Source organism: Primulina huaijiensis, chromosome 9, assembly GCF_012295235.1.
Source record: "Primulina huaijiensis isolate GDHJ02 chromosome 9, ASM1229523v2, whole genome shotgun sequence".
Classification (NCBI taxonomy): domain Eukaryota; kingdom Viridiplantae; phylum Streptophyta; class Magnoliopsida; order Lamiales; family Gesneriaceae; genus Primulina; species Primulina huaijiensis.
This window is the reverse complement of record NC_133314.1, coordinates 18,808,943-18,826,106: the sequence shown is the minus strand read 5'-3', so window position 1 is coordinate 18,826,106 and position 17,164 is coordinate 18,808,943. Positions and strand designations below refer to the sequence as shown.

The 17,164-nt window shown below is 31.9% G+C and overlaps 2 protein-coding genes across 3 annotated transcripts; both read left to right on the top strand.

Moving 5' to 3' along the window:
• The first annotated feature begins 3,589 nt into the window (after positions 1-3,589).
• LOC140983938 (common plant regulatory factor 1-like) lies at positions 3,590-7,320 on the top strand. Its single transcript, XM_073451091.1, has 10 exons — positions 3,590-3,764; positions 4,772-4,903; positions 4,987-5,031; positions 5,118-5,210; positions 5,306-5,386; positions 5,684-5,844; positions 6,146-6,254; positions 6,310-6,474; positions 6,567-6,692; positions 6,768-7,320. The coding sequence occupies exons 2-10, from the start codon at positions 4,844-4,846 to the stop codon at positions 6,981-6,983; spliced, it is 1,056 nt and encodes a 351-aa protein (XP_073307192.1). The 5' UTR covers positions 3,590-3,764; positions 4,772-4,843; the 3' UTR covers positions 6,984-7,320.
• A 3,626-nt stretch (positions 7,321-10,946) lies between these two features.
• LOC140985071 (ubiquitin-conjugating enzyme E2 28-like) lies at positions 10,947-15,539 on the top strand. 2 transcript variants are annotated; one of them, XM_073452814.1, is made up of 5 exons: positions 10,947-11,075; positions 11,197-11,286; positions 12,513-12,640; positions 13,121-13,225; positions 15,186-15,539. In XM_073452814.1, the coding sequence occupies exons 2-5, from the start codon at positions 11,217-11,219 to the stop codon at positions 15,327-15,329; spliced, it is 447 nt and encodes a 148-aa protein (XP_073308915.1). In that variant the 5' UTR covers positions 10,947-11,075; positions 11,197-11,216; the 3' UTR covers positions 15,330-15,539. The 2 variants fall into 2 exon arrangements, with proteins under 2 accessions (XP_073308915.1, XP_073308916.1); XM_073452815.1 differs by having other exon boundaries at positions 10,986-11,090; positions 11,207-11,286.
• Positions 15,540-17,164: the final 1,625 nt, after the last annotated feature.

Below are 17,164 nucleotides of genomic sequence, written 5' to 3'. Positions count from 1 at the left end.
TTAATTTAAATCATTAAAAAAAATTAGAATTTAATAAATATTTATTTTCATAAAATAATTAATTAACAACATTACAAATTTATAAAAATTTAATTTAAGATAGATTTGCATTACAATTTATTTTCTTTAAAAGGATTGAAAATAATAAAAATATATGAAATTAATTTATAAAAAAAATATAATAAAAATTTAAATATTATATTAATTATTAAATTTTCATTAATTTTAATTTTTATATTATATTGAAGAAGACAATTCAAGGATATTATGGTCAATATACAATCTTATCATGATCACTATTTAAGAATTATGCATTATCACATCTTTGAGTAGGGATATTTAATCACACAAATAACATGAATAATGAGGGCTTTCAATTATAATCAAGGGCCTGCATACAAAATAAAAAATGAACGAAACGCGAGATAAGTGATGATTATTAAATAATCTTTTCCTTATCATAGCTACCAAACATAGCCTTAAATATTCTCTAAAATATTTTCTCTAATCACTCGCGACCAAATTCATCAATTTAATGTGAAATTTTTATTGTTTTCCGCCATTAATACCCGCAATTCATATACTTCAAATCATTACCTCGCGATCAAATTCATCAATTAATACTCATGTTTTCCTATTAGTTTCAATTCCACCAACCAAACAAGCCTTTAGACGCAGAGTCAAAATGTGGGGACCTGAGAATTAATTTGTTAGAAATAGATTTGGTGCGGTGGGAGGCTCGTGACTGACACGTACTCCTTTTCATTAAAGTGTTTCAAATATTGAATTAGTGATGAACCTATCCCTTGTCACATTTATGTACTTTTTATTTATACAGTTCACTTAAATAAATATTTTATTTGACATCGGGTTTGTAGTCCAGTGGCCTCACTCCTGTCGGAATAGTCGGTTTTTCTGGGTTTGATCCTCCTCCTCGCGTGAGTTGTAATAAAAAAAATAATAATAAATATTTTATTTTTTCGAAATAAAAAAATATATATAATCAATTAAAAAATTGTTCGGACTTTGAAAATAACATATTGATTTATGCACATATGGCTGATTTCGTGTGTGGAAGATTGAGATTTAAAATGTGTAACTCGAGTGGTGTGTAGTATTTGGTTATATAGTACATAATTTCTGGTGAGAATATTTAAAGTCACGCGGAGAACTCATTTAAACTATTAAATTTTGATAGATTCCTCATAATAAATTAATAATTTGGACTTATCCATTGATGTTCACGTTCGGGTTGACTTGAGTATATTCGAGTTCGAGTTCGATTCGAAATTTTTCAATTTTTCGGCTAGTTTGGCTCGAAATCTTCGATCCTATTCGTGACCTTTTCGAATTATTATTTATATAGTAAGGTTCGAGAGTGAAGGTTCAAAAACTCGAAACGTCTGAAATGCTTGAAATGTATATATATTTAATATATAATTATACTATATTTTTAAACTATTAAGGCTTGTAAGCAGCTCGCGAACTATCGAACAAAATAATTTTGACTCGAATTCCTCTCGAAAAAATGTTCAGAAAAGTTCGAGTTCGATAATGTGAATAAAATCAAACATCAATCGAATATGCTCGGGGCTTTTTTGATTCTATCAATACACTGTATTTTGGCTAAACACACGCGATTTGGACAATCGAATTCCAATCGTGGTTATGAATAGAACGGCCGCACTCCAAGAATAGACAGTTCGGATGAAATAGCCTAAAAAAGCTAAAGAGCAACGGCTTCTTTTACTTACCACACATTCTTTCTAAAAGAAAGTCCCACTCATGGTTATGAGCAAAATCTTACGGAGATACATCCCAGTTTTCATGAACAAGATCGATTCGTTTACAATTATATTTAAGACAACAATGGTAATTATTTATTAATTCTACGGTCGAAATAACCATGAACGAAATCTTAAGGGGATACATCCCAGTTTTCATGAACAAGATCAATTCGTTTACAATTATATTTGAGACAACAATGATAGTTATTTATTAATTATACGGTGGAAATAAGCTCATCATCGGTTTTTAACACACACAATCTACACTATATAATTAATCACGTTATCTAAAATATTTATTTCTATCAAATTTTCACAGTCAGTTTGCATGTCAATGTCACTCGATCACATGGTATATGCCATCGTAACATGATCATCTCACTGACCAAAGACTTGCACCTCTTCCCGTCAACTCCTTGGAAAAATTCCGTTACTACCGTCTACGAAGCAAGAAGAGCTGAATTCCGGGGCCCAGTCCGGATTCCAAAGGCTCCATCAAATCCAATTAATTTTCTACTTACATTAATCGAGTAATAATATAATTATTCCTAAAAATGGACACGTCAGTCACATGCGCGGTGCTATATCTGGCCAACGGTGCCCCGAGTAGATCGAGCGAGATGCGAACACGTGGTCGGTAGATGATGACGTTGGAATAAATATTATTCAGGCTCCACCATCTATTCGTGCCAACTCACCAACCACCTCCCTATTTTCTTATATAAATTTATCTATAATTATTCAAAGTAACGTGCACGGTAGTTTTTGGCACCTGATTTTTCAGATACTTTTGCATTATTTATATTATATCAATATTTTCATATTATATTATTAAATTTGAGAGTAACTAATTTTTAGTATCATGATATATTTTAAAAATTATATGTATTAATAAAATATTAAGATTTTAATGTAAGTCTTATGTAGTTCAGTGGATAAAGTTTTTGTTTTTTATGCATTAAGTTGTATGTTCAATTTCTACTTAAGTCTTTTTTTATTTCTTTCTTTTTTCTATTTATTTTTTAATTCGTATATCAAAATTGCATTACAGTCCCTCACTATTTCTTATAATATTATTTTGATCCTCATTTAAATTTAAACTAAATGAATTATAAAAAAATTTGTATTGCATGCGTCGATGCACTAGTTATATATAAATGTTGAAGTGATATATTAATTAGTTTTTATGGTAATAATATTTATTTATAATTATAACATATATTCAATTTAAAATTCACATATTATCTCTTCAAATTACATATTAAATATAAAATTATAACAAAATTTTATGAGTCAACTCGATCTGTTAATGATCATGATAATGATTCATATAGTAATTATTTTATACACACATTTGTTAATATCTTATAATTATCATTTGATCAACACAATAAAGATTTTAAATATGACAAAAACTTGTGTGAGACGGTCTCACTGATCGTATTTTGTGAGACTGATATCTTATTTGGGTCATCCATGAAAAATATTACTTTTTATGCTAAGAGTATTACTTTTTGTTGTGAATATCGGTAGGATTGACCCGTCTCACAAATAAAGATTCTTGAGATCGTCTCACAATATACCTGTTCTTTAAAGATAATTAATAAAATGTCCCAATAATAATTAATGAAATATTTTATTTACCTAAATTAATTAGGTTTATTTACTTATATTAATCAGGTCTAATGATGAAAAAAAATAAAAAAAATCAGATTTCTTATGTATTCTATATGCAATTTTCAACATTTGATGGCAAAGCATTTGACAATGCATCAATGTATACAAGGAGACAGCCGACACGTGTTGGATGACGTGGCGGTGTGCCTTGGCGCGCCCTTTTTCCTTCTCTTCAGCTTCTCTTCTTCTTCTTCTTTCCCCCAAAAGGTTAAATTCACAACTTAGAGAGAGAAAATGTGCATCCCGGTTTAGCAGCCGTGGGAATTTATGATTTGGCTTTCCAGCTGTTTGCTAATCGAGGTTAAACTTCGGAGTATGTTTTTTTCTTTGATGTGTATGAATTGTTCTGTTTTTTTTAAAAGAAAAAAAATTGAGACGGAGATTGTTCGGAGATCAGTTAATTTAGTGCTTACTGCGAGTTTTGTGAAATTGGGGGATTAGAGGAAGCTTAAATGTATGAATGAAATCTCACTTTTGTTTCTCGAAATTAGTCCTTTTTGAGTAGGCAGAGATATCTTTATGGAGTTTTGATGAGAAAGGCGAATGATTTAGCTTCTTCTTAGGTGGAGAATTTCTGTGTTGAATAGCTTGTTTGGTTTTGAAGATTTCAGGGTGTTAATCTTTTACAGTTTTTCAGTAGAGGGCCGTTTGTTTGTCAATTTCGTACAGCGTGTGGGGATGGGAAAGGACAAGGAAGCCCCTGTTGAGTCTTTTCGTCTTTACTACATTTGGTGGCTGCATTTTCACCAACTAATGCACTTAATTATCAATACTCAAATCATTTGTACTTTTTCGCGTACGGATCTGGAGTTGCAATATGATGAAACAACTTCTGTAGTTGTTTTCTTTTAATTGGAATAATTCAGCTGGATTCCATCAAGTTCCGAAGAAAAACGTCTGGGAAAATTGTTTAGAAATTTCAGTAATTACGACAGATCAGATGTAGCTTATTTGTTGTTCATCTTACTATTCTCATGTCATTCACATGCCTTTATTCAATTTTAGTAGTAGATATTTATTTGATAAATCGCATTTCATCAGAAACCAAATTTTCTTACCCCTTCGTGGCCTCCAGATTTGATATTATTAAGTTTATGATATATATATCTCATTTGATTTTGCTGTTGGTAAAGATTTATTACCATATATATAATTCAAGATCTAAGACAAATTATCCAACGTTTTAGCTTTCCGGGCATTTTTTTTAATGGATGTTGGCCTTCATGATTCTTTGCACTATATGCATGCTACCGGAGACTTGAAATTTAAGGTATTATTAAAGTGCGGAAACATTTATTACCGTTCAGGCTTTTCAAAGGCGTTCCTCCCTCGCTGTTTGATACTTTGATTTAGTCCGCGGTCTGTTAGTAGCACCTACCATGGGAAACAGTGAAGAAGAGAAGCCTTGCAAGACTGAAGCATTATCATCACCTGCTGTGGTGCGTATAATTATTGCTTAATGACTGAACATAACGATTTGAAGTTTATCGCTTAGTATGTTTTCAATGTCTTGCTTTTGCAGGACCAGAATAGCTTTCATGTCTATCCTGATTGGGCCGCTATGCAGGTGATCGGATAAATTGACATTATTATAAAATTCTTGTGATCATGTTTGAGAATTTGCTGATGTTAACTAGTGGAGCTAATCTTCAGGCTTATTATGGCCCCCGACTTGCTGTACCACCATATCATAACTCTGTCGCTGCCTCTCATGCTCCTCCACCTTATATGTGGGGACCACCACAGGTATTTGCACGGTCTAGGGATGAGGGGGTCTCTCTGAGTTTTGAAGAACTAGTAGACTGAAATCAATGAAATATGATTAAATCTTTTATTTTCAGTCGATGATACCTCCTTATGGGGCTCCATATGCTGCATTCTATGCTCATGGAGGCGTCTACGCACATCCTGGAGTCCATATAGTAAGTTTCATATACATTGGACTGAAAATCTTGGATTCTTGAGATCAGGGACACTTCCAAGTTCCAACTAGAGGAAGATCCCCCTCTCAATGGGAAATTGTATGTGTGATTTTGGTGACCTCCACGAATAAAGTAATTTGTCACCCCAAACCTTCTGTAACTGTTACCGCCTGTGCCAGCCATTTTATCAGTTTTTGGTGTTCCATTTAAATTTTTGAAGCTCAATTATGATACGACCAAACAAAATAGCAAAATAAAATGTCTAAGAATTGTAGTTTTGTACAATATGGTTTGCAGGCTGGAACTACTTTGAGCATGGAGACCCCAGTCAAATCTCCCGGAAATTCTGATGGGAGATTTGTGAAAAAGTTGAAAGAATTTGATGGACTTGCAATGTCAACAGGCAAGAGAAATGACATCAGCGCTGACGATGCAGCGGACAATGAAGTCACACAAAGGTTTATAGAACTATCAATGACTATGAATTCCACTTCTAAGTTTCTAAATCAGTAATGTAGAATTTTTTGTGGAGAACGCCTCTCAACCAGAGGGGGACCTAGGAATTATAACAAATATTATATTACACTTCTATTTAGTTTTATAAAAATATTAGACTTCAAATTTTAACAAATTTTCCACGGGCTGATCTCTCCTTTTCTCCTTATTGGATCTAGCCCGGATTTTGGCTTTTATCCTTATGGTGTTACAAAATAGCTTTGATGCAACTTAAACAACAAATATTATATTCCCTGTGAACAGTGTGGAGACTGAAGGCGCCAGTGATGGAAGTAACGTAAGTAATGAAGCTACGACTGGGGTGAGGATTCCTTTCTCCGTTCATTCCTTATTTTTGTTTTCTGAAAAGTTTTTATTANATATATAAGGGAATTAAAAAAAAGATGCCATCATTTATATAAAAGCAGATATGTGAAGATCTGTGTCCCCTCTTGTGTCATGGTAGACTTTTGAGGTTGATCTATACTATGAGCAAGTTTAATTTTTTATTGCAGAATGAACGAGAGCTGAAACGGGAGAGGAGGAAACAATCCAATAGAGAATCAGCTAGAAGATCAAGACTAAGGAAACAGGTCAACTTCCACATTTAGAATTAGTAATAATAATAATCAGTAATTAGTAGTTCATATTTCCAGGTTTTTGCTTTAACATCTTATTTGTCCAGGCTGAGCACGAGGAACTAACAATTAAAGTTCAAGCGCTGACTTCTGAGAATATGACTCTCAAATCGGAGATGAATAAATTAATCAACAACTCTGAGAAACTGAAGCTTGAAAACGCCACGTTAATGGTAATTGTAATACCCTTTTAATTCTTTTCCTTAGGCATTTCCATTTCTTGCTGATGGTCGATTTCAAATTCTCAGGAAAAATTAAAAGATGTTCAACTAGGGCAGACAGAGGACGTAACAATACACGAGATTGGTGATTTTATGCCAAAACCAGATGGCACGGTGAACCTACTTGCTAGAGTTAACAATAATTCTGACGAAGGTGAGGTGTATGAAAATAGTAGTACTGGAGCTAAGCTTCATGAGCTTCTCGATAAAAGCCCCAGGACTGATGCCGTAGCCGCAATCTGACCGCGGAGAGTAGCTGCGAACGTTTCGTTATTTTGGCATAATTCGAAGTCCAAAATTTGCTTTTTAACAATAGTAATGGAACACAATAGTATTACTGTAATACCTCAAAATCTAATTGATTGACCATTGATCTCAGCAAAGATGGAGAGCATTTTAAAGTTCAGATTTGCTGGGATGCTACCAGGTGTATATTGGAGGGAAAAACGACTTAACTGGGATGTATTTTAATTAAACGAAGATGAATTGAGATAGTGTCTAATTTGTCGGTCTTTGTGTGAGAGCTCTTAAACATCGGACTTTGTTCGCTCGGCTTTGATTTATTTTTTTCCTCTGTTTTCCCATCATGTAGCCGTCCGACTTATCTTGTATTTTTTGATAAATTTAAGGTAGAAAGACAGGACTCAATGTGGGTCCGATGGGGTAATCATTTGATCGAGCATGGCACTGCCGTATGTGGAGCCGTATCAATCAAAATACCAGAAGATTGCAAGTATTTTAAGCAAATATTTAAATGCCAATTTTCAAGAAGTGGGTTTGGATATAGAAATTGCAATTTTAAAAAAATATTTAAATATAGATTGAATAAATTACTTTTATTGAAAAAAAAGATTTGTATTTTTAAAAAATATTTAAATAAGTTTAGTTTGAATAAATTATTTTTATTGGGAAAAAATGCTTTTGCTGAGGATATGTTGAAAAATATTTTTGTTAGAAAATTTAAATAGAATTAGTAGCTAAAAGATTAGAATTCTTATTTTTTAAAAATTTATTTTTCAAAGTGTTTTTTTAAATAATTTTTATAATCAAACAATATATTTTAAAAAATAAATATTTCTAGCTGTTAATTTATCAAACCGTACACACGAGCTTTTCCAATTCGACGTTGTGTGTGAATTCAAATCAATATTTTTATCATTCGAAGAAATTACTTTTTTTTTTATCGTATCATTGTTCGTTATTTAATTTTAAAATATCTCATACAGTATGATCCATTAAAATAAGGTGTGTAAGGCAAAATCTTATATATAAAAATTTACATAACGTAAAGAATTATTTTTTTTTATAGGTGACTTAAATAAAATATATGTCTAATAAAATTGATCCGTGAAACTGACTTACATCAGTTTTTGTGTTAATACTCTTACATCAGTTTTTGTGTTAATACAATACTTCTAACATATTTTCTCAAAGTACTACCGCCAAACAAGATTTTAAAATTAATTTCTAAATAAAATTGAGTCAAATTATAAGTACGCTTTTGTAAAGAAAATATATTTATGTTTATTGCACAATACAAATTGATAAGTTATTATATGCTATATCTGAATTATTTATCTCATATGGTCAAATGTTAATCTTTAGATCATCAACATATTTGTCAGCTTCAATAACAATATGAGGGACCCATATGATCTAATGATATTGTAATAGTGAGAGAATACTTTCAGTGTAATATAGACGGACTCAAATTGAGATTTGTTATGATAATCGAGATACGAAAAAAAAGCTAAACATGAATTGGACAACAATCAATAATCTTCCTTTAGGGAAACACTAATTTAATGACAACGATTACCAAAACTACTGATAAATTTTTATTTGTATAATCAAATTAATTGGAACAATCACGATTTTTCCTTCTCTTCTTGAGACTAAAAATTAAAATATGTTCTTATATTATATTCATATATGTAAAAAACTCGTTTATCATTGTATGTATATGTATATACATATATTACTCTTAGAATCGTTTAATACAATTTCGTTTATCAATATATATATTTATTTATTTATTGAAAGAAAGAACAATATATTACTCTTAGAGTCGTTTAATACAATTTCTTGTAACAAAGGAAAAAATCCAGAACTTATCCAGATTACATTATGAGGAATTGAAATAGAGAATCAACTTTTTTTTAGGAATGCGGATTTAGCAAAGTCATTTTAGGCGGATACGGTCAGTCCGTTATTTGTATAATCAATCATTCTCCTTCAGTGGCGATTGATCTGAAGACTACGACGAAAATGTGATCTGAGAGGCCTGTTGATTATTTACATTTGTATACATTTAAAAGTCCTGTGTACGTTCTGTACAATAAGCAAGAAAGAATGAAGTTGGATTTGAAATCCAGAAAGTGTATATTCTTAGGTTATGCTGATGGAGTAAAGATGTTTCGCTTGTGAGATCCTATTGTCTACAAATTTGTTATTAGCAGGGATGTTATCTTCGAGAAAGATAAAGTAAAAGGAGACAAATGCACACTGAATTCAAAAACTACTATATTTCTGGTGGAAAATAAGATAGACGAAGTTCAAATTTCATGTGAAGCTGTACAAGAGTATGAAGAACATGCTGAGTATGAGGTTTACAAGATATGACAATCAACTCGAGACAGAAGACCACCAGGATGTTCTTCATATTATGTGACTGAAAAACAATATCGCATATTTCTATTATCAGATGACAGTGAGCTATTGAATTTCCATGAGGCTATTCAAAGTTTGGATATATCCTTGTGGATGACAGCAATGCAAAAAGAATTGGATGTATTAGACATTAATAAAACTTGAGATTTTGTTACACTACGACGAGAGGTGAAATCCATTGGTAACAGATTGATTTATAAGATCAAGCGTGATGACAATAACCAAGTGAAGATGTATCGTGTTATATTGGTGGTAAAAAAGTATGTTCAGAAAGAATACAGTGACTTCAATGAAATATTTTCTCTCGTGGTTCAACTTACAACAATCAGAGTAGTGTTGACATTGTGTACGGTGTTTGACCTACATCTAGAACAGCCAGACGTGAAAACAATATTTCTTCATGGAGATCTTGAAGAAAAAATTATATGCTCTAACCATAAGATTTTGCTAAAAAAGACAAAGAGAACTTGGTTTGCAAGTTGAACAAATTATCGTATAGTCTCAAACAGGAACTGAGGTGTTGATACAAGAGATTTGATTCTTATATCATAAGTCTTGAATACTAAGACTTAGTTCAGAACCTTGAAATAAATATTTTCAAGATGTATAATATTTGAATATATAATTTATCAATTGATATATGTTATACATATTAATAATTATTCCATTTAATATGAAGAGTTTGATAATTATTTATAATAATATGATCTTTAAATAAATATAAGTTTATTTTTATATTTTAATCATTGAAATAACCTTAAAATAAAATGAGTATTTAGTAATAATATCAATTTATAAATAATTCATGTATCAATATGTTTTTTTACTTGTGAAAAACACACGTGAGAGATTGTAGGATGTTATTTAAATGAATTAACGCCTATATTGAAGTGAGAGGAATATGTACCAAATCATATAGATTTTGTTAGATATTAATGAATATGTTTATTGTGATACGGTCTTATAGATTTTTTTCTTTAAACAGGTCAATTCTACCCATGTTTACAATAAAAAATAATATTTTTGATAAGAAAAATAATTTTTTTTAACATAGGTGACCTAAATCAGATATTTATCTCATTAAATTGACTTGTGAGACAATCTAATGAGAGTTTTTTTTGTAATCCCAAGTAAGCGTAGAATAAATAAATAATCAAGGTATGCAAATTAGGTATATATGAAATAATATATATATACGATGAATATTTATTTAAAGTTTTTAGCTAAATTACATCAGATATGTTTTATTAATCAATACGAATAAATTCTTAAATACAAATATACGGTAAATTATCTATATATATATATATAAATATTTAATTTCATAATTGTCCTTTTTATCATACTGAAAACTTCATCAAATCATTCCACATTTTATATAAAAAAATTCTAAACAAAACTTTTATTTTAAATCAAATCACTTTTGTAAATTGATAATAATTTTAAATTAGTTATCTACTTTCAATTGATTCAACCTAAAGAAAACATTTAATTAATTAAATATAAAAAAGTAAATAATATATAATATATAATAATAATAATATATAAATAAACGCCTGCCCTAAGTCGTTGATTTGCGTCAAGAAACAACAGTAGCTGCAGCGAAACCAGGAGAAAACCAAGGGAAAGCTAGGCTTAATCGCCTCCCATTTTCACTTCTAATCAGTACGTATTCGTAATGTAAAATATATGTTCTCCTTATATTTCATATGTAATCAACAATTTTCTTGGTTATCGACGTTTTACATTTATGGGGTCTTTTTTTCTTGGTGAAATTTTACATTAGATCGGACAAGTTTTGGGTCGATGGCTTCGAAGCGGATCTTGAAGGAGCTCAAGGATTTGCAGAAAGATCCCCCTACTTCTTGCAGCGCTGGTAAATCTTTGACCCTTTTCATTTCTGTTACTTTTTTTTAACGTGTCTGGATGTGTCTATATTTCGTTTACTTTTTTTTGACGTTTTCATATTTTTTATATGGGATATTTTGAATTTCGTTAATCCGTGTGTTGATTCATTTAATCTGTGTAGGTAGATGTGGTTCTGTTGTTTTTACTGTTTGCAGGTAAAAATGTTGTCCTAGCCATGAATAATGGTTATTTATTACGTGTGCAGATTAGCTTATTTTTTGTGGGTTTACATACCTTTGTTGTTTTGACTGTTTTAAGGAGTAGGAATGTGACTTTCGCTGTAAAGTTTGAGGTGGGGTGTTATTGATCCTCGGTGGAGTTTGTTAGTGAATATGATCAAGAAAAAAATAATAGTTTGGTTATTAACTTGTTGATTAACGATTTATTCGAGGAACAGCGTGAGTTTATGGTTATAATCAATTGCTGCTGGTAAATGCTATCTTGGTTGTGGAAATTTTGTTGATGCACATTTTGATGTTAGTAGAACAGTGCAGAATATTAATAAAAAATAATATATTATGTGAGTTTTGTGTTAATTTTTAAAGTCGGTGATGTTCTCGCAATGATTGTAAGTCCATAAAGCCTCTTGAATTATACACCTTGAGGCTACTTATGATCTGCAGCTTGAGCTAAGCGTTGACAGATTTGATGTTTGTCATGAATCGATAGTATTTGTGCAAATTTTTTCTTGTGTTATATATGAAACTACGAATTGTATCTGTGATCAAAATTTGTGCGTCATATTTGCTATGTGCCCATAGGTAGTTGTCTTCAATCCATTTACTTGTTTGTATTAACTCTGTTCTCTCGCCAACATACTGGAACTCATAAGTAACTGGCTAGAAGAGATTCTATTGCAAATTTGCAAGTATATATGCATTATTTTACATCTGCATATCTTTATCATGTAAAAACCTTGAGAACTTCGAACATTTTTAGTGGTCTGCGTCCCATTTACGCGCCATTTATCCATTGAAGCCAACTGCAAAGTTGCGACCTGCCTCCTTTTTGTCCTGATTGGTGTAAACACTTCTATTGATTATAGTGTTATTTTAAAGGAAGTTAAATCATAATATGCAAGTATCCATTGGTTGTTTTTGACACTTGAACTCTACTCAATCAGTAATGGATTCCTTTTTCTCACCATTTTTCCTTGTTTTGAATGAAAATGTGATGTACCTTTTGTTGTAACAGGACCTGTTGGTGAGGACATGTTTCACTGGCAAGCAACAATAATGGGACCACAAGATAGTCCCTATGCCGGCGGAGTGTTTTTAGTCACTATTCATTTTCCCCCTGATTACCCATTCAAACCTCCAAAGGTATGGATTTCATAATATAATGTTTGTGAATTGTGGCCCTTTATTTACTGGTTCGTTGTCATAAAAATATATTAGTCTTTCCACATTTGTCCTTCATTGTATGTGATCTTGATTTCTGTTGAAATGGTTTTGTTTTCTCTTTCTTTTCGAATGCAACTTCTTAGAGCTTTATTTGTAGTTTCATACTGAGTCAGTTTCTTAATAAGTGACTTCTATGGATATGAGCTACAGCATTCCAGCACTGATTTTGTCAAACTTCTAATTTCTTGCGATTTTTAACCTGAATCTGGTGGAAAAAACCTGGTACTTGGTTTCAATTTCCCTTACAAGCGTCAATAAACTAATTAGAAATCGAAAAACTTGAAATTCTATTTTCTATAAGCTTTAATTTGGTTCTTGCAGACTATTATGATCAAATTCTTTCCTTCTCTTTAACATTGTTGAAATTGTATTGTGTGTTTCGTGATTAAACTTTTGCAGGTTGCATTCCGGACAAAAGTTTTTCATCCAAACATTAACAGCAATGGTAGCATTTGCCTTGACATCTTGAAGGAGCAGTGGAGCCCTGCCTTGACAATTTCCAAGGTTATTACTAATTATTGCTTGGGCGCTTTCTTGTAATTTAATCTGTGACAAGTTCACACTTATATCTCAAAATGAACAGCGGCTTTGACTGAGTAGATTACAGGTGTATTAGCCGTCATATTTGTTTTTTGGAATGAGGTATAACACTTACCGTAGATAATTTTCTGTTTCCAATGATTCCCTAATTTCCTGCAATCTATAATCTTCGATTTCGCAGCCAGAATCACTTTAAAATGCACTTCAGACTGAATCTTTTCATGCATCTCTTCTATAAGTCCTCCCCCATCAATTCGTCAGCACAGTACATAGCTTCCAAGGACTCGCCATTTTTCTCTACTTCTAAAGTCATATAAGAAACACTTTTACCGCTCACTGTTCGTTTTTCTAGTGATGCATGCAAATGTAGGGAGGATGGATACATAAGCATAGCAATTTTCTATGGCCAATTGAACCTTCTCGAACTGTTTCTTTTTAAGAACCAAAAAGATTTGTGCCAAAATAACAGATGCCAAGAAGAATAAAAGACCTTGGACACGTAATGGATCTTGAAGTACTATTTCTGCATCTCCCTGACCAAATCCACCCACATTAGGATTACTCGTTAATGGTTGATCAAATCTGATGGATTCAACTTCTGAAACAAGAAGTTCTGGTCCAGGAGGGATAATATCAACCACTTGACCTCCATCCGACGGATCTGTTGTTGTATATATTAGAATGAAGTATTATAGAATAGTGGTGTATAGTATAAATAGTAGTAGTATATATTAGTAGTATCAACTATTAAGTAGTATTGTATTTTAGTTTATATTTGCAGTATAAATTGGGGTGTGTGTGGTTTTTGGGGGTGTAAGATGAGTTGAGCAGGTTCACCAGCCTGACGAGCCCATCTTGCGTTAAGCTCAATCAAGCTAAGGTTTCCATAAGCTCCCAACTTTATTTGGTCATGAAGTTGTAAAAATTATTTATATGAATTTAAAAATAATATTTTTTATAATATTATTATTAGATAAAATTCTATTTTTAATTTTATGTACGAAGTTCATTAACATTTTACACGTTATTGAGATCTTGCTTACTAGCCAAACGCGTGATATGAGCTCGCAAACATGCTCATGAACAAATTTTTTGAACTTAAGCTGCGCTTGAGCCAGAGTTATAAATTGTACTTTTTTAGTCTAGCTCCTGCTCGAGCTTGATTCATTTACACCCTTAATGGTAGTATTGTATTCTCATACATAATACTAGTATAAAGTAGCATATAGGTAATGTATTGTTGCTTTAATTTTTCCTGCCACTGTTGTCTTAGGAATTGCGGTATTTTACCAATGCCGCCCCCTTCAATTTTCATGGTAGCTCTGTTACTGGTGTACCTATTTCTTGTTTAATGGATGTCTCTTTGGTGAGAATTGGCATGTTTAATGTATACATGAGATTAAATATATCAACAGAGCAAAACTACTCTATATTAAAACATTCGGTATGGACTCAAGGCAAACAATTGTTGATTAAGAAAATAAATTAACCACCGACCGTCAAACGGTTGTAGAGATTTTGCCACTAATCTGAGCTCGAATTGAACAAAAATGATGAAACTGAAAATGTTCGAGGATTTTTACCCAAGTCTCTTAACCTTGAGGAGGAAAAACATGTGCATCCCTTGTTCCTTGCTGCCCGTGGCCCTGAGCATTGACTTGAAATTGATGAAAATTAAAATGCTGGAGGATTTTACAGTCTCTAGCCGTGAGGAGGAAAAACATGTGCATCTGGTGTGGAATTAGATATTCAAAAAGGTAGGCGAGTGAAGGGAATAAGCTATGAAAGCTACATAATAGTTGCAAGAGCTCAATGTAGTGTAGCTTCTCAAACCATATTTGTAAGCTTTTGCAACTTGTTATATCTGTTTCTTGAAATTAAAGTTCTATCTGTTCCTCTGACGATTGATTGTTGTGGTTTCTAGGTACTGCTCTCAATATGTTCCCTTTTGACGGATCCAAATCCCGATGACCCTCTGGTGCCAGAAATTGCTCATATGTATAAGACAGACAGAGCCAAGTACGAGCAAACAGCAAGGAGCTGGACTCAGAAATATGCAATGGGTTAGTATTAATTGTCGCTGGTGACCTATTATTTATAAATATGTGCTTGTGCGCTTGTATCTTATAGTTGAAGAATCCCTGAAACTGATGCAATGGTGTCTTGAATTGTTTATGAGGAATGATTGTTGGAAAAGACTGGGCACGTCCTATTGACTATGTTTGATCTGTAACATTGAGTAACTTCTATCATCTTTTAATCTACTATTTATGGATAAGAGGTAGATCTGCACAATAATGAATACCTCAGTGAAAAAAATTTGTAACCATGAATCTAGTACATGGTTGTAATAATTTGTGCATGCAATATGCTGATAGGATGTTAATCAGTACTATTATGAGACAGTTCGAAGCCCCTGAATTGATCATGCATAGCCGAATGGAGGATTGCATTAGATTGAGTACCTTGTAGCCACATTACCAGTGACAAAAGGCACTCCTGATCAAGTAAAACATTTATCCTGCATTCATGTTCTCTTATCCTCAGTTGAAAAATTTACTGAAATCGGCATTATGTTCCGTCAGTTTCTTGAAATTGGAATGTGTTTAAAACGATCCTGTTCATGCAAACTTTGAAAACAAACAAAACATTTAAATTTTGATCGCAACACTTCTGATCGAAGAATTGACAAATCTTTCTTGAAATAAAATTTGGATATATAATTATCAAGTGTGATTGGTGATTTACTTGGTTGCAAAAAAACCATGAAAGGTGTATCAGAAGAAACTTTTAGATCTGGGTAACTTTTGCTGTCAGATTTGGAAATTTGTATAATTGGGAATCTTGGTGGCAACTTGCCAGTAACGAGGTTTGATTTGTTTGTATTCAACTTTATGATTCATGGACAGTGCTACGGCCATCTTCATGCTTCCTCGCCCCTTTCCAATTTAAGGGGGAGAGGATGTGGTCTATGATTTGTTTTGTTTGTTTGTTTGTTTTTTTTTAATTTTTATTTAATTATTAAATTCAACTGTAATAATTAATAAAAAATTAAAATAAATAATTAATAAATTTTTTTGATAAAAGGAAATAATAGTTGAGATGACTTGGTCGTTTTAGATTTAACGATCAAGATCATACCGGTCTTTAAAAATTTTAAAAAAATTTATTAAAAAATAGAAAAAAAAATTGATAAAAATCTACGACGGCTAGTAAGGACTATATTTTTCATTCTTTTATAAATTCACTTAATTATGTCTTCAAGAAACTACAACTTATTCCACATTCATTAAAAAAAAATTATTCATTATATTTATTTCATTCAATCCAAATATAAAAATGGATTCATGGAACACTAATTATCTCAATTCTCTCGAACCAATTTTTTTCCAATTCAATTCTCAGTGAATTAGTCTTTCCCAATCTCCATACACCGACGATCAAATGTTGAGGCGTATTATCAATGAAACTCAATTCTCCAAAAATCCAAATGATGGAGAGAATGCAAGCAACGAGGGAGATGGAGAATAAGGAAAAGTAGAAATAATATAAAATGAGGGAGATTGAGCATGAAAATCGGATTATGGAAAAAGATATTAACGATCCAAATTTGAATGCCATGCAACGTCAGTGTTTTACGAAGATGCAACGAGAAATTCTTCGTAAAATGTTTGGACAATAATTTATTAAGTTTGTAGGTAATTTGCTTTAATTATAGAGTAGGTCTCTTGTGAGACGGTCTCACGAATCTTTATCTGTGAGACCGGTCAATCCTACCGATATTCACAATAAAAAGTAATACTCTTAGCATAAAAAATAATATTTTTTCATAGATAACCCAAATAAGATATCCGTATCACAAAATACGATCTGTGAGACTGTCTTACACAAGTTTTTGTCTTA